This window comes from Artemia sp. Qi Xiang Cuo, chromosome 19, assembly GCF_049724085.1.
Source record: "Artemia sp. Qi Xiang Cuo chromosome 19, ASM4972408v1, whole genome shotgun sequence".
Taxonomy (NCBI): domain Eukaryota; kingdom Metazoa; phylum Arthropoda; class Branchiopoda; order Anostraca; family Artemiidae; genus Artemia; species Artemia sp. Qi Xiang Cuo.
In genome coordinates, this window is record NC_142812.1 from 55,965,977 (window position 1) to 55,989,593 (window position 23,617).

The 23,617-nt window shown below is 35.8% G+C and overlaps 1 protein-coding gene across 2 annotated transcripts in view; it reads left to right on the forward strand.

Moving 5' to 3' along the window:
• Positions 1-22,892, forward strand: part of LOC148941023 (uncharacterized) — a 111,505-nt gene extending 88,613 nt beyond the window's left edge. For both annotated transcript variants that reach the window (XM_089104825.1, XM_089104826.1), the window contains exons 2-4: positions 800-920; positions 11,741-11,890; positions 18,992-22,892. In XM_089104825.1, coding sequence (XP_088960951.1) covers positions 878-920; positions 11,741-11,890; positions 18,992-19,707 — 909 coding nt within the window. In that variant the 5' untranslated portion in view covers positions 800-877 and the 3' untranslated portion in view covers positions 19,708-22,892. The remainder of the gene's footprint in view (positions 1-799; positions 921-11,740; positions 11,891-18,991) is intronic.
• Positions 22,893-23,617: the final 725 nt, after the last annotated feature.

Consider the following 23,617-nt stretch of genomic DNA (forward strand, 5'->3'; position numbering starts at 1 on the left):
ACTAATAAGAACACAACACATTTTGAGAGTATCTTTAAGGAACCTATCCATATTCTGTGTTTTCTTTAAAAGAAAAATATTTGCTTGTATGTACACTTTTTTTTAAAGTTCTGTGGAGGTGTCAATTCTTGGATTTATTAGACAGTCAAGAAAAATTTATAAAGCTAATCAAAGGCTATTGCAACACTGAACATTGCCCTAAAAGTGTAAATTAAGTTTAAAAAAAAAAAACAGAAGAAATACAACCAAGTACAACCACAAAGTTTTGGGCCCAATGAAAATTTTAAATCAGGGTACTTCTTGGGAAATATGCCTATTACAATCAGCATAAAACACAGTAGCTTTTGTAAATCAGACTTTGTTTTGATGATTATAAAGCTAATCAAAGGCTACTGCAACACTGAACATATCCCTAACAATGTAAATCAAGTTTTTTTTTATCATAAACACTGAATTAAAGAAAAAATAAAATAAAAACAGAAGAAATACAACCAAGTACAATCACAAAGTTTTGGGCCCAATGAAAATTTTGAATCAGGATACTTCTTGGGAAATATGCCTATTACAGTGAGCATAAAACAGAATAACTTTTGCAAATCAGGCTTTGTTTTGATGAAAACCAAGAAAATAATGCCCGTTATAAGTCTTACAGAAAAGTCATACTTTATTATGTGTTAAATAAATCCACCTTTTTTTTTATAGAAAAATTTTGAGTGTTTTGTGTTTGTTTTTTCAGCGCTCGTTTACTGCTGATCATCTATGAGAGAAGTGTTTTTTTTTTTTTTTTTTTTTTTTTCAGTTAATTCAGAAGTGTTACTGCGAGCAACTTTGCTTTTTTTGGAAAAGCATTTGTGAAGCTGTATAACAAGTTCTAGAAATGAGTGAAGAGGTCATTCTTCAGATTCAAAACACAAAAGAAGGTAAGCTCAAAAGTTTCATGGACCTTCCTAACTCATATTCTTAATGTATCTAAGAGAGGTCAAAAGCGTTATAAGAGTAGTAAAATAAGGTTAGGACGCACAATAAAATGAACCTGATGAGGGTAAAAAAAAAACCAGTGACGGTGCTGTGGTTTCATTTTGATCCTATTTCGAAATTGTAAAATCCAGTAGGATTAAAGTGCTTGAAAACATCACATGACGGTACATAATCGTAATTATTGTTTCAGATATGAAAATTATTTTGATTTCCAGTATTTTTTATGCTATAAAATTCTGTACTCAGCAAGTAGTCCTAATGGAAGAAAAATTTAAGATTTACAATAGGGCACTGGGCCAAAAGTTTCAGGGAAATTAGGATTGCTTAGAAAAAAACTGTTTTTTGACCCCAACAAAAAATACCCGTTATAGACACATAGCATATGTTTATTTCTCATGGGACAATAAATTAAAATCTTTCTTGGGTATGAAATCTTTTTGGGAATCTGGTAAATTTTCCCAGCTCTTGAAACATCCACTGTTTAGGTTTTAAATATTTTTCAGTTTTGAATTTTTTTTTTCACGAGCTGTTAATTAACCTTCATGTGAATTAATAATCAAGTTTTTCTGCAATGGTTTTCAAACAACAGTACTGCTTAATTTATCAGCTTATTAGGTATTAACTCTATTGTTTAAGACAGAGTTGTCACTTTGGCTTGTAATTCAGCCATTCAAAGCCATGAAATTTTATGTAACGATTTGCATGCAGCAGTACTTGTTATTTAGTCACCTTATTATGAAACTGGTCAGTTAGCTAATGAGAGATTAATCACTTTGCTAACAAGTAGCCTATATGTTTTGCAAGTCACTTCGTGTTAATGATATTATCTGATAAAGATTGATCAGTCAGTTGTAACTGTGACAATTAATGTTCAGTGTATTGTTAGTTGAAACTAAACTTTAGTAATTTTTTTTTTCTTTTCTTGGTTAAGAAAACTCTTTCCCTGGGCATCCAAGGGGTACCGATTAAGGGAGTAGCAAAAACGAATTTCCCGCTCCTTCCCCCCATATTAGGTATTTTCATATCAAGAAAAATTGAAAAAATATGCCCCTCTCTCTAGATTTTGAAAAAGTATTTTTGAGCATTATTACCAAAAAAGAATGTCCAGAACTCCAGATGCTCCTGATTTTGAATGAAGAATTTTGTTGTGTCTTTGTAAAAACAAACGATTTTTTTTAATTGGCACCTCTGATCCATCATAGTATGGGATAGGATAGAATATATTTATTCACTTCAATAGCTGGAGGTAACATGAGCATGTCAGTGTTAAAAAAAAAAGACACAAAACAAAAGGTAAAAAAATAAACAGCAGCACAAAATTTCAATAAAACTTGTATATAAAAACTTCACCCGAGGGCGAATCAAGCCTGCCAGATTGTCCACATTCTCATGTCTTGTAGGGCACACAAGTCTTCCTATAAGAATAAAAACAATTTCCTTGGAATTAAGGCGATACTTGGTTTTCCTACAGCTAAAATGAGACCATAAATTGCATTTAATACACTGCATACTACTTGTTCTGCTGGTTATTCTGTTTGAGAAGATGCCGCAATTTTATGTGTCCTGGCGAAGATGTACTACTAACAAAAAAAAAGAAAAAAAATAACAAGTATATTCTATAAGGAGTAGAGGGGTGAAACCCCTCTAGGTTTTGTGTGAAAACCTGCTTAAGTTACAGAGAATTGCTTAGTCATTTAGGATCCAAATAATTAAAGTTGCCACACATTATGATACCAGCATTAGGATACAAGGATCGTTGATTGTCCGTGCAATGCTGTAAGTAATTCACAAGGTCTCGACAACAAGTTCGACGGGACTGATATTAAACAACACATCACCAGTGTAGCCAGTTTCTTAGGTAGCCTCTTAGGCCTGCACCACAACCATAAGAATTCAAAACCGTGTTTATTTGTTATACCGAGGTTTGGGAGGGGCAGTTGTCCCCCCTGTTCATGTCTTTTTATCGGTTTGTCACATATAAGACAACTCAGGTCAGGACCTGAGCAGTCTTTTCTTTCCACCGTTATATACTTTGTAGCAGCCATAATTCTCGGTTCTACGCCAGGAATGATCGGTGATTTTGCCAACAAGTTTTCATTCAGGAGACTAGTATTCGTTTTAAATTAATCATATTTCTTCTCATTGTCATTTGGCTGTTTTGACTGTTATTTTTCGACTTCATTTTAGACAGAATACAGGTTTTTGGATAATCTTTTTGCGCACAAATTGCGAACACAAATTTCTTCTTCAAGTCACTTCAGTACTTGGTTTTCCTACAGCTAAAATGAGACCATAAATTGCATTTAAAACTCTTTCCCAAAGGAAAGCCCCACTTTCCTTTTTTCCTGTTTTCTCTTGTCATGTTTGCTCTTACTGCATTAAGAATCGATTTTAAAATCTGCCATTTCGATTTGACCTGTTTTACTCGGGCAAATAAAATGAAAGGACAGTAATTTACGGAGAAACTCACTTAGCTCTCCCTTGTACTTTTTTTTCAGTCCCTCAGAGTAAATATCTTTAAAGATAAGGAGGAGCTATTAAAAAAACCAATAAGATTATGGATTCACGTATATTTGATTTAGCATTAAGAAATCGACGTAAAATTAGCAAAAATCGATTTTTGCATAGATTTTTAATGTCCTTCTAGGAGTGAGGCCAAAGAATAGTGAAAACTGGCAATAATATCGGCCAAAAAATCAATGCCATCTAGCTTTTGGTGTTTCCTTGCATTTTTTCTATGTAATTAAAAAAAAAAATTAGGACTGGTTGCTAAAATTAGTTTAGTAATAAGCGTCTAATGCATACTACTTGTTTTGCTGGTTATTCTGTTTGAGAAGATGCCGCAATTTTATGTGTACTGGCGAAGATGTACTACTAACAAAAAGAAAGAAAAAAATAACAAGTATATTTTAAGAATAACAAAGTATATAGAATATGTAAACAAAGTATTATAACAACAAAGTATTATAGAATAACAAAGTATATTATATAAAGAGTAGAAGGGTGAAACCGGTTACTGAAAAATACTTATATATATATTTCATACACAATGAAACTACATATCATGATCCCGAAGCAAAAATATCTGTACATTTATTATCATTTTTAATTCCTCCAGTCTCAATCTGTTTCGGAAGCATACTTATCAAGCAACTCCACACGTAGCTCACATTTAAATTGACTAATGGCTGATTCCTTGGTACAAGGGATCAGCCATTGACTTCGCCCCTCTTCGCCCCCTCTTCGCCCCTCTTGGATATATGATTCCTGGGATAAGCTTGTTTTATGACTTCGCCCCTCTATAAATAAAAAAGCATTCCAAAGCTTTTCAGTTTCAAAGCTGAAAAGCAGTCCTACTTGAAACTAGACGAGGAACCTCAGTATCTGAGTTACGTGTCTCAGATACTTGTCTGAGTGTTGTGACAAAAAACATTCGACCTGTCACGAAATATTCCTGTAAAACAGTCTGGAAGGCACCCATTACAATACGTACACACAAAAACCAGTGTATAAAAATTACGCAATACAACTGCAGGTATTATATTAATTATACTATACACTCACCTGGCCGAATTCCGGTTGGCGACTCTACAAAATGATTTAATGGCATTTTTCTGCAGAGAACGTATTGGGCGAAGTATTGGAGGGAAAGTACCAAGCCATACAAAGCACGTTTCAATTGACGGATTATCCCTGAATTACGTGATAATATTTTGTTAATAGCTTTTACATGGTGCTTAAATGATAAATATTCATGAATAATGATCCCGGACCTAAACTGCTTAATAATTCCCTCTGATGAAGGTATTTTAGTAATCCAAGAATAATAATTTGAGACTGTGAAAAGATAACAAAATTAGACTCACTTATATTTAGGTCAAGCCAGTTTACCTTCAAGTATAGACATGTCTTGATCATTGCTGCATTAATGGTAGAGGTAAGTAGTTGTTCAGTTGAAGCAACATACATCAATGTCGCATCATTAGTAAATAATGGGGTAGTTATCCTGGGTCTAGACGGTGCAGGATTGACTAAATCCCTTATTTTAGAAGTAGTTGTTGCAGCATTTAGCAGATCATTAATAAAAATACAGAAAAGAGTAGGGCCTGACACAGAGCCCTGGGGACACTCTTTTGGAGGTAATCACGAAGCAAAGCCAAAAGTAGCCCTCCTAATCCATAAAATTCATATTTTTGCCATAACATTTGCTGACCAACAGTGTCAAGTATTTTAATCAAGTCCAGAAACAACCCAGCTACTACAGCTAATCTTGATAACAAGATTGTTATCAAGAGCTCCAATAATTACCGAAATTATATATTATAATGCCACCTCTGCAGTTCTTTCCTTCCTGAAACCAAATTGAATTGTATTTAACAGTTTATGCAGTTCCAAATGGTTAGCGTTAACCCATTAACGCCCAAGGCAAGATACAGATGAAATTTCTCCAAGAGCTTTACAGGATCGACTGCTGGGAGTGTAACTTAGGTTTTAGTACAGAACAACATGTTTTAGCAACTTGTTCCCATTTGGAAACATTGGGCGGGAATGGGATAAAAAATTATAAATTCTACTTCATTTATGTTAAAGAAAAGTAAGTGAAAACAGAACTAAGCATGAAATTGTTCAAAACATTCATGAAGATGAAGACGAACTCTGCACTCTAATCCCGTATTTATTTTGCAAACAACACAGCGTTCCTGCTTAAGTGCTATGGCAAGAGAGTGGCTCGCATATTGTTTGGGGAAAATATTCGAAGTGCCAGAGCTGCCTGGGGTGGAACTCGGTACATGGAATGTTTCATTGCTTAAAAATCCATTGACAACCTTTCTAATGATATCAAGCTGGCTGATTCTTCCGTTTTCATCATCCTCGTGAGGATGACAATGAAACTTTCAGGAAGAAAAAAGTCGTGTACACAGAAGGTTTTATCCTATAATCCAGTGCCACTTTTTTCCACATTTAATTGGCCGATAAGCCGACAGCAGATTAACAAGAAGATCCACAATATCCATGCCTTGGTCATAATTTTTGATGAGCTGTGGTTGGCTGACAGTTATACTCTTCCTCTCTGTAGATGAAAACCTCTTTGCTAGGTGTAGCGGTTCAATAGAATTATTATTAGTGGCAACATAAACGGCCTTGCTGTCTTTATATTTTACTGCCAAGATTGTTCCTGTGGATTTGTAGTCATTGTAGCCTCTCTCTCTCGCTTTTCTAGCTTTTTTGAGTCTTCTTAGTTACACCCTTTTAGTCGGTTTTCTCGCACACTTCCTGTAGCACGGAATCCAAGATGGCGAAAGTCAACAGATAGGCCATAACTAGTAAAGAAATTATCAAAAAAGAGGTCATGATGGGCTGGTGTTTTTATAACAGGCAACAAAGATGTCACAACTCATGAACCAAGTGGGCAAATAGTTTGCTCGATAGTTTTCCCGCAGCACATCTGAATATGAAAGGTGAAGCCATGACTACATGCAAGTATCCAAGCCTTATATTCAAATCTTATTGATTTGCCTCGTATGAACATCTTGCAACTATGCCTCTCGAAAAAGGGGATTATTTGCTCATCCACTGATAACTTAGAACAAAAAATCTCAAACTTTTGAATTTTCTTATTTACCAGATCAATCAAAGGCCTGACTTTGGCCATTTTGTCAACCGTATCCAGATTCTCATTATCTGCAAAGTGCAAGTACTTCTTAATTTTTTTGAATTTATTTCTGTTCTTCGCTTTTCTGACCAAGGGAGTATAAACATCATCTAATCTGGCTCAGTCTAATCTTTCACTTGGCAGCTTATGGTATCCTGATAGAAACATGATGGCCACAAAAGAGTCTAAGTTGTTGAAATCTATTGTAAATGAAGGGTCGTTGCGCTGTGTCGCATACCGCCATGTTTCATGAATTATGTGTGTTCCGATATCTCCGTCATAAAATTCACAAAGAATTTCTAACTCAGATTTTCTTAGGAGTTCCACCTGCTCGTTCTCTAGTTTATTGGACATGCTCATGATCAATAAGTCCTGCCTTTTGATTTTTTTTCCATTTAGGAGCAGAGAAGAGACATGGGCTTTCGCAGTCGTATTATTTACAGGCGTTATTCCCCTTTTCCTTGTCATGAGGCTTAAAGGAACGTCTTCCTCTGAACTAGAAAGATTAGCTCCATCTTCCCTTTTGTTTAAACCTCCTACTGGGACTTCCAAAGTACCAGCGACATCGGGTGGCAAACCCTCCAGGTTTTGAAGATCGTCCTCATCCTCTTGCTCCTCGTCACTAACAGGGTCTGAGTTGGGAGGAATCACAGCAACGTCAATAGTTTCACCGTCACTCTCCTCATCAGAGAGTTGATCTGACAGCAAGAGATTCTTTTACAGAGAGACAGGTTGTATACTTCATCTAGAAAGAAGCGTGTCATCAATATCGTACCACGGGCAAGTCCCTAAACATCACTAAATAAGTTGCTGGACTGCACTTTAACTCCTATAACCAGCATCCGGAACTTATAAATTACAAAATATGAACGCTCCAAAGCCGAACAGCAGTGCAGGTAGACAGGTTCTGACCAATGGTCCCAATTGGGAACAAAAAGAAGTAGTGCTAACTAGTACTATAAAAACTATTTCTTATTTGTCGTTGCGCTCCATAGAAATGAAAAAGAGATCAGAGCTACCTAGAAAACAAAAGTCCTATATCATCGTTTTCTTTTTGATGACTAAAACACATCCCTTATTAGCATTACTAAAACTGAAAAAATTGGCCTTTTTTGACATAATACAAAAAATACTTACATTAAAATATTGGAGATGAGAAAAATTGAGTTTTCGCTTTTGCCATCGGGAAAAACTATGGTGAGCAAAAATTCACTCTTCTACTGACTATACAACCAGAAAAAAAAAAATCCAGTCTTGTCTGTTCCCGAATGGGAACATTGGTCGTTAATGGGTTAATGCACTTTTGTAGAACGCAAGAAATAACAGGTAAGACCGAAATTGACCGATAATTTCCAAGATCGTTCTGATTACTACCCTTAAAAATAGGTTATCCTAGCAACTTTCAAGCAATCAGGAAACCTTCCCTGTTTCAAATTCACAGTAATAAGGCAAGTAAAAACATCTGTAATACAAGGAAACGATGTTTTTACCACAAGAAGATTATCTGAATCACTACCGGCCGACGTATTTTTCATCCCAAAAATAGTTGTCTCGACTTGGTTCCGTGAAAAGTATTTCATATACATAGAAATATCAAATGGAGTCTTCATAAAAAAAAACTCCAAAGGTTGATCATCATTAGAAGGTACAATATCGGAAGATAAATTTACGCCAATATTAGCAAAATGTTGAGAAAGGGCATCACATACCTCTTCTGGTTTATTCGTTGGCAAACTGCTTTTTCGCTACTAATGTCCTTTGCGTCGGCTCAGCAGGGTGTTGCTACAGCTGGGTTTGAACTCCGGGTCTCGTATTACCCACTTTTCGATCAAACCCTCTTTGCCATCACAGGACGACTCTGATTCACCAGTTAAGCGGGGAAAGTATCTTCATCCGGTTTTGTGACTATATTTCTATTTTTTGCTGCTGGTGATATTTTTGTTATGTATCTTTATCATTCATTGTTTTTGTTTTGATATTAAAAAGAGGAAACGTACAGCTACGGTCAGTAAAAAAATTGGCAAATTATGAAGGTAATTTAGGATCTTGGAGGGAAACTTAGATATCTGAACATTCGGAGGCCCATTTTCCCAAATATTCTCTTCCTTTTCGCATGTTTCTGATTAAAAGTTCTATATGTCCATTCCTGTACCTATTAATAAGCCAAACATAAGTTTTCTTTTGTTTGTAAGCCCACTCTAGAAGCGATATAGCAATTATTATTGAAATTCTGCTTTTCATGTAAAAAAAAAAGTTTCAATCCTATTATAAAACTTGAGAGTCTTTGTCTTTATACGTGTATCTTTATTCACATGGGGATTCTCATATTGTTCCAAATATAATACCTTATGTTGCTTAGATATAATCACTTGAGTTCAAAACTTTTAATTGAAAACGCATTGTAATATTACTCTGAGATTCTTGGTCACCAAGTCCTGAAACCTTTCAATACCGATATAAATGGAAATTAAACATCCTTTGAGAAATGTGTCTAGTGTCATGGCAAATTCCGTGTTTTTACTATGGACCGTGCTTACAATATATATATATGGAAGGGCTTATCATAGGCAGCGCGCTAGCGCTGCCTAAGTAAAGAACGATGTGGGCACAATGTGTTTGTTTTTTGTTGTTTTTTTCTCCATACCTGGGCACTTCGTATCGAAGAAGTTGTTGTAGAAACTTCGAAAAGGGCTCATTCGATTGTAAATTGGAGTGGCTAGTGCCCTTTTTAATAGTCGAAAGTGATTAGAGGGCAACTAGCCTCCCCCCCACGCCCATCCTTCCCCCAAACGCATCCAATCAAAATTTTGGGATAGCCAATTTGTTCAGCGTAGTTGATTTCAAGATAGAAAATATGTTTTTGTGGAGGAAACTCCCCCACAACCCTCAAGGCAGGGGTTTTGAGTTATGACTTGGGGGCATATAAGGCTCATAGAAGACATTGTCATAGAAACTTCTAAACAGTCTCTTTCGATTTCAAATTCAAAGGACTAGTACCATTTTTAGTAGTTGAAAGTGATTGGAGGGCAAATAGCCCCCCCCCAGGCCCCTCCTTACCCCAAACACATCCAATCAAATTTTGTGATATTAATTTTGTTTAGCGTAATTTATTTCCAGATAGTAAATATGTTTTCTAGGAGGACACTCCCCCACAACCCTCAGGGCAAGGGGTTTATGCTATGCCCTGGAGGCATATAAGATTTGAATAGAAGGTGTTGTCGTAGAAACTTTAAAAAATGCTCATTTGGTTGGAAATTCAAAGAGCTAGTGCCCTTTTTAATAGTCGAAAGTGATTGGAGAGCAACTACCCCCCCCCCCACGCCCATCATTTCCCCAACTACAATCACAATTTTGAGTTAGCTATTTTGTTCTGCGTAGTTGATTTCCTGACATAAAATACGTTTTTGAGGAGGATACTCCAGCACAGCCCTCAGGGCAAGCGTTTTAAGTTATGCCCTGGGGGCATATAAGGTTGTTAAAGAAGACGTTGTCGTAGAAACTTCAAAAAAAGCTCATTATAGTCGAAAGTGATTGGAGCGTAACTAACCTCCCTCTCACGCCCACCATTCCTCCACACACATCCAATCAAAATTTTCAGATAGTCATTTTGTTCAACGTAGTAGAAAGTTCTGGAAATTAGGTCTTTGAGAATGACCTTAGGGTAAGGGTTGTAATTTATGCCCTGGTGGCATATAAGGTGTTTGTAGACAGCGTTGTCTGTTTCCAAAAGTGCTCATTCGATTGGAAATCGAAAGGCCTAGTGCCCTTTTTAATAGTCGAAAGTGATTGGAAGGCTTGACATTTTTATAGTAAAGGTCGATGTAGGTATAATGTATTATTTTTTGTTGTTGTTGTTGTTTAGACCAGGGCACTTCGTATCGAAGGAGTTGTCGTGGGAACTTCAAAAAGGGCTCATTCGATTGAAAATAGAAAGGGCTGATGCCTTTTTTAATAGTCGAAAGTGATTGGATGGCAACTAGTCCCCCTTCCCCTACCCCCCTCCCATTTGCCCAATATTTTTAAAAACTAAATTTTGCCATAAGATTAAATCAAAATGCACTGTGATAATGCTAATTCCCAATAAGGCATCTCAGCACTATCCCAAGCACGACTGAGGGTATTGTGTTCAAACTTTCGGGGCTATTTTTTCTCTTGAAATATAACCAAATCAGAATAGCATAAATGTATAGAGGATTTGACAGTAAGGAAACAGAGTCTCTGGCGAATGGTATCAAGTTATCTATCTCTGGTCATCTAGAGCATATGTGAAGCGAAATTAAGCACTATTGTTTGTGTCCAGACTTCTAAGCGACTGTATGTTGTTGAACGTTACGGAAAGTTTTTCCCCAGTATGCAAATAGGAGCCCTAACTATTTATCGATGCTGATTTGCGGTAGTTTAACGCTTGGTAGATTATTTTATATTATTGATGTTCATTTTTTGTTTAATGAAGTTCTTTACTTTTCTTTGAAAAACTTATTTTCTGGAAAAAGTTTTTTAAATTAATTTATGTTCGTTTTATATTGACATAGTCTTTTCAGGACAAAAGAAAATAATACTTTAAATCTTTTAGTTTTTTAAGACTTTATAGTTAAATAAAAGCTTGGAAGAATAGGAGGATAAATCTTCGAACGAGTCGAACTTCGAACTTATGGAATCATAAGTAATGGAGTAAGTAAAATCTTCGATTAGAGTAATGGAAGCTGCCATGATGACGGCGTTCAGTCATGATTTGTTCCGACACTTGGGTGCTTTGAAAGACGGAGGAGAATTTGTTAGATTTTACAGAAGGAACTGTTTACGAATAATTATGGGTGCTCCTTCGACTGACCGTATATCAAACAAGATCATTGGTGTAATAAAAAATTCTCCGCCTTACGACATGAACGAGCTCTTTGCCGCCCTTTGATTTATAGAATAGGATATCAGGGTAAAAGTAGTAGGAACTAATATGGCAAATGTGTGTGTGTATGTATGTATGTATGTATGTATAAATTGTGTGTGCGTTTTTTCTGTGAGCTGTTTAATAGAGTGATAAATGTTATTAATGCACGTTGGTTGCCAATTTTTGAGCATGTGATTGTTTTTTAATATCCTATTGTTTTTCAGAAGCCGAAGATGAGTGTTTAAGGACAGATATCTCATATTTATGCCATGATCAACTAGATATTAACGAAGATACTCTTTCATTTAACTCTACTGAGCCTAAGCTGGAATGTAATATTTACCAGCTTGATTCAGCAATCAATGATGATATTGGTATGTGTTCTGAGACGTAGAGATCACCATAAACTATTGCTCATGAAATTATTTCTTTTAAATATGATTTATTGGCACTAAAGGGCTCGGCTCACATAGTTGATTTTACCAGCTGATTTTAGCGAGTATGTATTCCCTATCAAATGACTCCAATTAATTACGGCCAAGCACGGGGCTTAGTGACGGTTTTTCGGTAATTAATCATCATCAATCACGTTTTAGACGAGGAATGTACTAGGGCTTTAAAGCTTTATGCATGTAATTAATCGTATTTAATGATTATCGTAAATTAATCATATATAATGATGAGTAATCACCGAAAAACATATATATATATATATATATATATATATATATATATATATATATATATATATATATATATATATATATATATATATATATATATATATATATATTTAGTGTGAGGAATCATGCTGTTTGTTGTCACATTACAATTTTCAATTTTGGAAGTAATGATGTAATGATATTTATTTTATTCTTAGACTATGTTTGATATCTAATCTGTTCTATAACCATAGTTGAGACCTATTCGAGCAGCTATGGTGTATATAAGTGCACCATATCTATAGTGCATGTAAGTGCACCATGCCTGAGAAGGCAGCCTTACACGTATAAATGGTTATAAAAGGTATTGGAAATTGTATTGTTCTTTGCATATGTGTAGACATCGCAACCAGGTTCTACAATCTTTATTATCATGTTTGCACCCATTTTTAATGCTAGTTATGTATTAATACAGTGTGAATTAATACAATTATGTAATACAGTTACGCATTACATATATAATACAATTATGTAATACAGGTATGCAGTAATACAATACATTCTATTAAATACAATGCCTTAATAGTATGAAGGATATTAGAGCATTGTATTTTCGCTACTGTAAATACCTTTTATATCTGCCTCGTTGGCATACGCACTGAAAGATTATTCGAATATATAATGAACCGTTGATTTTGAATTGAATTTATCAAGTATTTTGGGCAATTTTGAATTGAATTTATCAAGTATTTTGGGCAATAGGTTGCATCAAGACTGGGCTGGCAATGCGTGTTGAACAGGGAAATTTTCAGATATATCTTCAAAAAAGTAGTGAGAACTTCTCCAATGTGTGTCGAACAGGGAATTTTCAGACATATCTTCAAAAAAGTAGTGAGAACTGGTTCTTTATCTTTCTGATATATCGACATCTTGTAATAAGTTGGATACCAAGCTAAAAGAAGAAGCTTGCCTGCGGTTAGTTACTTTTCATCCTCTCGTGCGATTATTTTGATTTGTATTGTTGTTTTTTTATATCTAATGTTGTCGTAGGAAATTTTCCTTTGTATGTTTTTTTTTTCTAGGAAATATGTAGGAAATATGTCCCACGAATAAGCTGTTTTTATCAAACAGTTCTTGATAACGAACGTAAAAAGGAGCGACGCGGCTCAATAGCAACCGAAACTCTAAAAAACGGAATTCTGGTACCAATAAATACATCAAAAGAATCGTTTTATTATGCTGATTCCAAATATATTAGATTCATTAAGTTTAGTCTTACCTATTAAAGGCTATGAATCTGAGAATAATTGCCTGATTTTCAAAAATGGGAGAAACACCCCCTAAAAGTCATCTAATCTTAATCAAAATTACACCATCAGATTAAGCCTATCAGAGAACCCTATTGTGGAGGTTTCAACCTACTATCTACAAAATGTGAAATTTTGTATTTTTTGTAGGAAAAAAGATCACGGATGCGTTTTTTTTTCAGGTTGGATTGTATCAACCCAGTGGTCCTAGAACATCGGCATGGGGCTAATTTGAACGAAAATTAGAAGTTCTAGTGCCCTTTTTAAGTGACCAAAAATATTGGAAGGCAGCTACCACTCTTCCCAAAATCTTTCGATCACAATTTTGAGATACCTATTTTGTTCAGCATAGTTGAAAGGCCCAATATGCCTTTGGTGATAACGTGATTCCTTTCAGCCCCTGGGAAAGGTTTTTAAATTATGAAATTTGCCCATTGTTTACGTATAGTGTTTGTTATTGGGAAGTATGTACATATTTTTCGGGTGGGAAAGGGAGAACGAATTTTCTTCTAGGGTTTTTTTGCACAGGGAGAATTTTCTAGGGTTGGAACTTTTCTGGAGAAATTTTACACTGGGGGAATTCGCCAGAATTCCTATACGAAATTTTTCCTACATGTCTTGCTTTCTCTTTACCGACTGAATTTTACGCGTGGAGATGTTAAGAATGATTGTCTAGGGTAGATTTTTACTGGGATTGAATTATCCAGAGGATATTTCTGTGGTGAGGGGGAGATTTTTCCTTGGAGGTAAAGCCAGATTTCCTAGCATTATTTGAAAACAATCAGAAAAAAAACAAGTTTTTTCAACTGAAAGTAAGGAGCAACTACTACTCCTCAACCTTTCTTTCATTATAGCCCTAGAGATTGGTATCGAACCACATTTTTCGTACAGCGTATTATTTAAAATAGGGTCAATCAGCCGGGTACCCAGAACAATCTTTAAGCAATTTCTCTGGAAAACATCTAGAAAATCTTCATCCGCTTTTCGGAGCGCCCATGCTTCAGAGCTATATTTGACCACTGTCATCACTGGAGCTTCTAATATTCTAATCTTCGTTTGCCGACTTATCTTTCCATTCTTTCAAACTTTTTTTAACTGTGAAAAAACACCCTGAGCCTTGGCTATTCTACTTTGGATATCTTTACTGCTCCCACCCTCATTATTAATAATACTACTAAGGTTAGTGAAGCTGTCCACCTGATCACTCTTTTCATTACCCAACATCACCGTTTCATCTTCACTTATTCCTAGCCTTAGCGACTTAGTCTTCTTAACATTAATTTTTAAACCTATTCTAGCACCCTGAACTTACGAAACCTCTAAAACTTCATTCATTTTGCTCACACTTTCATCTAGGATGCTTAAATCATCAGTATAATCTAAGTCTAGGAGACTTTTTCCTCCCAGTTTGATTTCGTGGTCTCCCATTGCCTTTCCTGTGCTCCTTAAAACAAAGTCCATCAAAATAATCCATATAAAGGGGCGTAGAACACAATCCTGCTTAACTCCTGATTTAATACAAAACCAGCTGCTAACCTCATTTCCTACCTTAACCGCAGCAGTGTTATTCTCGTATATAGCACTAATCACTTTAATGTATTTGTCTGGTATACCATACAAAGATAAAAACCTTTACTAAAGCTCTTCTATCAACAGAATCGAACGCTTGCTCATAATCTATAAAACTGAGAACCAAAAGTGTTTGACAACTCAGGCACTTCTCAATTATTAGCCTAAGAGTGAATATTTGGTCGACACATCCTCACCTTTTCTAAAAACCGCACTGTTCTTCTCTCAAAACTTTGTCTACGGCATCTCTCAGTCTAAAAAGTATCGTATTACTAAGTAATTTACTACCAACAGAGACCAGCCGTTCTGGCCGTTCTGGCTAAGTGGACGCGCGCTGGGCTGAGAATCCGTGAATTCGGGTTCGATCCCTGGTGTGGTCAGTTTCTTAGTTTGGGACGCGGGTCAGTGGTGTGACCCTGTAAGCTTAGCCAGAGTCAACCCAGCTCTAAATGGGTACCTGGAGAAATCTGGGGAAGGTTAACAGGAAGGGTTTGCGAAAGCATAGGTTGGCTGGCCCCCAGCCCCCCATTGCACTTCCTGGCTGAAGGGCCACGAAACAGAGATCAGCACCGCCGGTTTGGACCTTAAGGGTCTAGTGCCGCATCCTTTACCTTTTTTTTTTTTTACAGAGACCAGACAAATGCATCGATAATTACCGCACTCATTTTAATCACCTTTCTTATGAAGTGGCTTAATTAAGGTTTTCCTAAAATCGTTAGGTACTTCCTTTTTTTCAAAAATCATATTCATAATCTTCAGTAAGTTATTTCTAACCTCAGAGCCACCATATTTAAGAAACTCATTTACCACCCTATCAGCACCTGGAGCCTTATTATTTTTTAATCCTTTTAGTACTGTTGCTAATTCCTCCTCACAAAGCAAATCTTCCTTCACATCCAAGGTATCACAAACTTTTTCATTTTCCTCTGTATCTTTTCCTGCAACTCTATCTCGGTTAAGCAAATTCTCAAAATGTTTGGCCCATCTCTCTTTAGTTTGTTCCTTATCGCTAATTGCGGCACCATTCCTTTCTTTAACTGGGCCAAGTCCGGACTGACTTCTCCCTCTCAATTTGTTAACATGCCAGTACAATATTTTACTATTATGCCGTCTAGCTGCATCTTCCAGATCCTCGGCAATTTTGTGCATGGCCTCCACTTCACACCTCATTAGTTCATATTTTGATGCTTTCTCCAGTTTCTTTACATTCCTTTTTATTTCATATGATCTATCACTCAGATAATTCTTGTACAAGTCCTTTCTCCTTTCTATTAAACATAAAGCTTTTTCACTAATATTCTTAGCTGCAGTTCTAGCTTTCTTCCCTAATACACCTTCAGCAACTTCAAAAATTATTTTTCTAAAATTATTCCAACAATCTTCCACATTATCAAATTTTAAACTCTCAAACTTAGTATTCAACTGTTCCTGGAAAGTTTCCCTCAAATTCTCATCCTGGAGTCTACCAAAATCATAACTTCCCGGGAGGTAGTTACCCTTCCTAAATTTCAGCTTTAGATTAACCCTAGACAGTACTAGATGGTGGTATTTACTTCTAACTTCAATAACAGCACCCCTTTATAACCTAGTATCTAGTATTGATTCTGCCAGTCTTCGGTTTACAATAACATAATCAATAATGTTTGCTGTCTTACCATCACGTGAATACCATGTTAACTTATGAGCCAATTTATGACCAAACACCGTATTGGTTATAACTAGATTGTTATACCTACAAAATTGCAAAAGTCTGTATCCATTACTGTTTTCTTTTTCTACACCAAATTCAACCAGGCTAGGATACCATCTATCTCTATTTCTACCGACCTGGGCGTTAAAATCCCCTAGTAAAAACACCAAATTTCTGCCTGGGACCCTGTCTTTTTGCTCCTGTAACTGTAAGTAAAATTCATCCGAGTCTCTAGGATCTCCGTCAGTCGGTTCTACACGGGCGTAAACTACTAAAACTGATACCCTGAACTTTTTAGTCATAAAATGAGCAATTAGTGTTCTATTATTAATACCTTCCCAGCCTAAACAAGACTTAACAGCTTCCTTATTCATCATGAGCTCTACTCCCTGTCTATGTATCCCATCCTTCCTTCCTGAGTAAACAAATTCTAATGTCACCTAATTTCACGCTTCCTACGCCTGGGATTTGAGTTTCTGAAACTCCTAATAAATCCAGTTCGAATCGTCTGAATTCGTCAGTCAAACTGTCGATACGATAGTCATTTTTTTAACGTCGTAACATTCCAAGTTCCAATTTTCATGTTCTACAAATCATTGAAAATATTGTGGCATTAGGAAAAGCAATAATCCCGGATACCAGTGCAGGATGGGAATCATATATCTTCTCAAGTCTACACCGAAGTACTTAAGCCAGCTTAGAACCGGACAGCAAGAAGCCCATGGGACCTGCTGATGAATGGAGGCTTTGTAAAATCGTGAGTCCATCTGGTTCACAACATGATTTACCGCACTTGGCGACGCTCTTCTATCAACAAGAGTCAAAATCCTGCATAAACAATCTCAAGCCTATTACCTCCGACTCATTATATATTCATGCCTACAAATATTATGCTACTACGGGGAAGATTAAAGCTTAAAATATCGTTTCAACTTTTAATGTTGCTCCTTACTTTCAGTTAAAAAAAACTTGTTTTTCTATTTAATTAAATACTGATAAACATGTCTTTAGATTTAAAAAAGATAATTTTTTTAGATGATCAGTGTTTATTCACAAATAACTTTTTTTTTCTTTCAGCCCAAACTTATGTTTCGAAACGTTTCATTCTGAAAGCAATCGTAGGTTGCTATACAGAGCGAGGTGTTTAAGATCACTTTCTATTTCCTCGCATTATTCTGAAAGGCTCCACTCTTTGGTGGACGGGATTTGAGGTGGTTTACGAAATTGACTCATTTTTCCACAAAAAAAAACTTTTTATACGCAAACAAAATGAGTTTTGACCTCTCGATACTTGTCCCTTGGTCGGATTGCAATGCCTGATTGAGGGCAAAGCATCCGACATGTTTCTTTTTCTTCCCTAAATTCCTCTAGGTATACATTATGGAGTTTCTAGACTTTTGGCTTGCCCTACAAGAAACACCTGTGACCCTTACTCTAAACAAGACAAATAATTGGGGTCACTGATTCACGGAGCATAAAAAAATAGTTTCGGTAATTCGTTTCATGATCGAACGAAGTTTTTTACAACATAGTGTCGGGTCGTGGCCAGGCTCTCAAGAATGCTGGGGGTGTACCATCTCTTTTTGGGAAGTATTATAGTTTACAGGGCCGTTTCCAGGGGTGGTTACCCGGTTTGAACCCCCCCCCCCCGAAATGTTTTTCTGACTCGTAAAAACCTAACAAAAAATGGATATAAACAAATTTTGTATGCATTTTTGAGGGTTTTTTGTGTAACTCCCCCCCCCCCCTGGAAAAAATTATGGGTACGGTATTGATAGTTTATACTGGAGAAATCCTTTAAAAGTTACAAGCAGCTGTTAGGTTCCATGACAGAGAACCATCAAACGAAATTCAAAGGAAAAATACTGTGGACGTAACTCCGACGTTATGACAATTTAAAACTTTTTAACAATGTTAAAACAATGTCAATATCTTAATGTCTTTATTGTTGTCAGCTATTTTTGTTCTTAGTTTTTTGTTATTTATCTATGTAGTATAACAAATAATATCATTATTTTATTATGTTATTTAGATTAGTTTTGCAAATATTTGTCATTTTGAAACATAAGATAGTTTAAATGCATTGACATCTATTACTTTTTTGTTCATTTGTATTTAAAATATTTATTCTTTGCTCTTAGATTATTCTCAATAGTTTTGTACTTGTCGTTTGGTTGAAATTCGCCTTCCATGTGTTGTTTTAAATCTATCCATAAGACAATTTGAATGGTTTTTTCCTTTTTTCAGATATCGAATATCGTCAAACAGTCTCTATTAATCAGGCTCTGCAAGAAGACACTGTTTCTGAAATATACATGAAAGACGTACCATTTAAATGCAATTTGCATAGACATTGTAAATATTGCAAAGATGAAAGACAACATGAATGTAAAGTATGCCAAAAAGTCTTTTCTCAGAAGCGTAATCTAACGCAGCATATGAGAATCCACAGTGAGGAAAAACCACACGAATGCAAAATATGTAAAAAGCGCTTTGCTCACAAAGGTAAATTAACTCAACATTTGAGGACTCATAGTGGGACGAAACCATACGAATGTGAAGTATGTAAAAAGAGATTTTCTCAAAAAAGAAGTTTAACTCAGCATATAAGAATCTCCAGCGGAGAAAAACCGTACGAATGCAAAATTTGTAATAAAAACTTTACTGTAAAATATTATTTGACTCAACATATGATAATTCACAGTGGAGAACAACCTTACGAATGTGAAACATGCAAAAAGAAATTTTCTCTGAAAAATACGTTTACACTGCATATGAAAACTCATTCAACAGAAAAATCATATGAATGTGAAATATGTAACAAAAGTTTTACTCAAAAGTGTAATTTGACTAATCATTTGAGAATTCATAATGGTGAAAAACCATATGAATGCGAAATATGCAAAAAAACATTCGCACAGAGCTCGAATTTGACTCGGCACATGAAAATCCGCAACGGATAAAAGAAGAGTCTATTTTTATGATATGTCTGCCACCAATGTCACCATTGGACATATCACCATTGGACAAATTGACAATGGTTGACATATCACGATTGGTCACCAATGTCACCAATGATGTGCGTTTGTTTTGGTTGGTTTATCCTTAGAAAAACTTTGACGTCTAAGAACGTCAAGCTACGTCTCGTGGTCTCATAACTTACTTAGGTTCTACATTCCTTTACAAGCTAGTTTATGTAATTATAAGCTTTGACTAAGTAATGGGGTTTTGTGCATATTTTATGTCTCTTTTTTGCATTAATTAATTAATTTTGCATTTTTGTATTAATTTCCAGTGATGATGGTTTATATGAAATCTTTTAAAACTCAGATAATACAACTCTGCCAATAAGCGTCAAGGGTTCATATAAATGTTCTGATTCATTCTAAATCGGTAATTTCATAACGAATATCCCAAAATTCCAACAGAGCTTATTAATTAAAAGAAATTGTTTTAAACTCGAGAGAATATTGAAAAGTCCTTTAGCATATCATTTGTGATTTAGTATAACCTAGTATTTTGTGTATCTTTGTTTCGCTTGTTGAGACAAAATGCCTGCACCACTGTAAGGTAAGGTAAAACCACTATTATGAGAAAACGACCTGTGTGGCGCTGGATTTTTTTTTTTTTTAAGAGGTACACCAAAAGTCAACGCTAACACATTCCATTTGCTGTTCAATTTTCAAGTCATTTTAGTTTTGAAAACGTTCATCTTCACTTTGAAAATGAAACTAGAATATTTGAACTTGGATTTTTGGAAAGGACTCTAACGACGGAAAACATGACAGATGTCCATTTTAGGCCGCCTAATTTTTGGGGATGTTCAGAAAAATCTGGGCTCGGTCCAAACACTCTAGGAGTGTTTCAGCTAAGTGTAATGTGGATCTGTAATAGTTGTTGATTGTACGGTGGTTGTATCCAATTCAAACATTTTGCTAGTCCCCACATCACGAATTATGAAGGAAGAAACGAGGCCAACGAACCAGCCATATATAATATATCATAAAAATATTTAAATGCTGTCTAATCTACATAATTACTTAGCAATCAAACTAAGTAAACCTTAAATTATTGTAAGAGTACTTAGTTACATTTTCAAACTTTCTAATAGAAAACAGTGTCCTAATTTAAACTAATTTATCCTAATTAATTTGTCCTGATTAAAAATAGATCCAGAAAAATGTGATCCGAATTGCTGAAAACCCGTCCAAATTCTGGAAGTATAGCAAGCCTGCCAAAGCCCAACTTACCAGTTTGTTTGAAAAAAGTGGGTTTAATATTTCGCGAGTGAGTTCAGTGCACCCAGCAAAAGCACCCGGGAGTTTTTTGAAAAAAAAAACCATCTAGACCTTGTTCTTTCAAATAAGATGAAATCTTACCTGTTTTTGTCGCCAAGTGCTGTGATTTCAAAATTAAAGATAAATTCTTCCTCTGGTGTTGATTCTATTTCAGCAAGGTACCTGCAACTTGCAGGTTCTTTAATTGAGCAACATCTAGCTTTACTGTTTCAGATGATGCTGGTCCATGATGTAGTCCCTATGCAATTTTGTGTCTGAAAAATATCTCCATTCCTTATAAAGGGCAAATAGGACGCTTTCTTGAGCAGTTCTTATCGCCCCGTTACCGTCTCGTGTACTACGTTTAAGCTCCTCGAGTCATTCCTGATAAGAGACATTGAAGAAAAATCTTCAGCCAGCAATGCTTAGGTAGAGAGCACGCTCCCTTTCTACGTAGGAATGTGCTAAAGGATATTGAATACTGAAGTGGCTTTCTTGACATTATGTGCGCTTGATGTCGCAAGAGTTTTTGACTCGTGTATATTTGCGTGGATTTAGCTTGAGGCCCATATGAAAGGTACTGATGCTGCGGTAATTTTTTGTCTAAGATATATGTATAGAAATCTGGAAGCTAAAACTAAAGATGGTAGTCTCCTATTTCAGATCCTATAAGGTGTACGCCAAGGGGCTTTGACTTCATCAGTTTTGTTCAATAATTGTGTTAGTGGTGCTCAATACAGTGGCAAATCCAGGGGAGGGGCGAGGGGGCACGCCCCCCTAACGTAGTCTAAAGTAGTGTAGTATACTTAATTAACGCAAGTTCGCGCTAATTAAACGTACTCCTAACGCAAGTTTACCGGATCAACCTATTTTGCCCCTCCCCTAAAACAAATCCTGGATCCGCCCCTGGCTCATGATAAGTTGAACTGTATATTTATCTTCAAAGGAGTTGATCTCTCACTGGTTACGTTTGCGGATGACTTTCTGAAACCTTTTCTACACTTTCCAAGGATGTTCTTTGACTTTTGAACTTCTCCAAGAAGAGACTGAGCGCATTATTCTGAGTCTTAAAACTGATAAAACAGTTGTTCCACCATTTAACTATAAAGGAAGTAAAAGTTCAATAATTCTATCTGTCTCTGAAGTTCCTTTGGCTAGCAGCCTTGCTTACCTGGATATACCTATTGGAAGAAACCTGAAAGAAGCTACAAACCTGACACTGAAAAATTATGCTAGTAAGATTTGGGCTGCGTATGCATCATGAGCTTCAAACGTTTTGTATCTGAGTAGAGTTCACCGTTCTCTGTTATATAATAGTATAGCAGTTCTTGCTCTTGCTCAGGTTCTTGCCCTACTTGCTAGCTGTTCTTGCCCTACTTGCTCTTGCTTATATTCTTGCCCTACTTGCTAGCAGTTCTTGCCCTACTTGCTCTTGCTCATGTTTGGCCTTTTTTTTAACTGTGACAATTGAAAGCAAGTTCATCACCCTTATCTTAAATTTGCAGCGTATTTAATGGAACTGCAAACATGAACAAGTGACTCAGTTCGGCAGAGAAAGTATCGATTTGTAAATCCAACTGGGGTAGTGGGGTTATTGAGAAGTGTATTCCGTGATTTTTATACTGAATGCCAGGAGTCTTTCCTGGAGTCTTTCCATCTTTGGAAAGATGGAAAGGAGTCTTTCCATCTTTGGAAAGATGGAAAGGAGTCTTTCCATCTTTGGTTATTTCTGTTTGTCCCGTGTTCGTATTTGTCAAAGCATGTTTGTCTTTTTGTTGTTTCTTTTTTTGTTTTTCTTAGTTTTTACACTGTCTTTTCTGGGTCTTGCCCAGTTTTTTTGTGACGGCTTTTAAATAAAATGATGATAATGACGAGTATCCTAATTAATATCTTAATTTAAACCTTATAAGATTTTAACAGTACCTGGATAAAACTGGGCAGTAATCAAAGGCCCAACTAAGTTGAATCTGCTATTTTCGCTTCATTATCATAATGGTATATTTCCTAGTGTATTGTTATACCATTGAAGACTTCGCATAAAATTTTGCAAATCTACAAACTAATTTCCAGAAATAATATTTAGTTGCTATAATATGAACGATTAGAAGATCTAAATTATGGTGACCATACTCCATACAAAAGACGCAAAAACCAATCCCGAAGACTTTCTATTTAAGAAATTACAGTTAGAAATCAGGCTACTAAAACTCGGAGAAAATAATGAGAGATAGATCTTATTATTTTTGCTCGACCAGGTGGAAGTGAAAGACCACAAAGTGAAAGTGAATACTCATGCAAAGATAAGGCTTAAGTAGTTTTCAAAAGGATATGAATAACTTTAAATAGCGTGGGATCTTATATAATAGTTGGTTATACATGTAAAATCCGGAAAAAAAGCTAAGGAGAAAGCAGTTAATTTTTATATACTTAGCATCAAAAACATCAACTACATAGAAGCCAGCTCGATCAGTAGAGTGTCAGACTCTTAATCACATGGCTTTAAAATATAGCCCCATATTCGACTTTTTTGTCTACGAAATATGAAACCTTGGAAACATATTTTGGCAACTTGGGCAAACGTTGCATTTGTAAACCT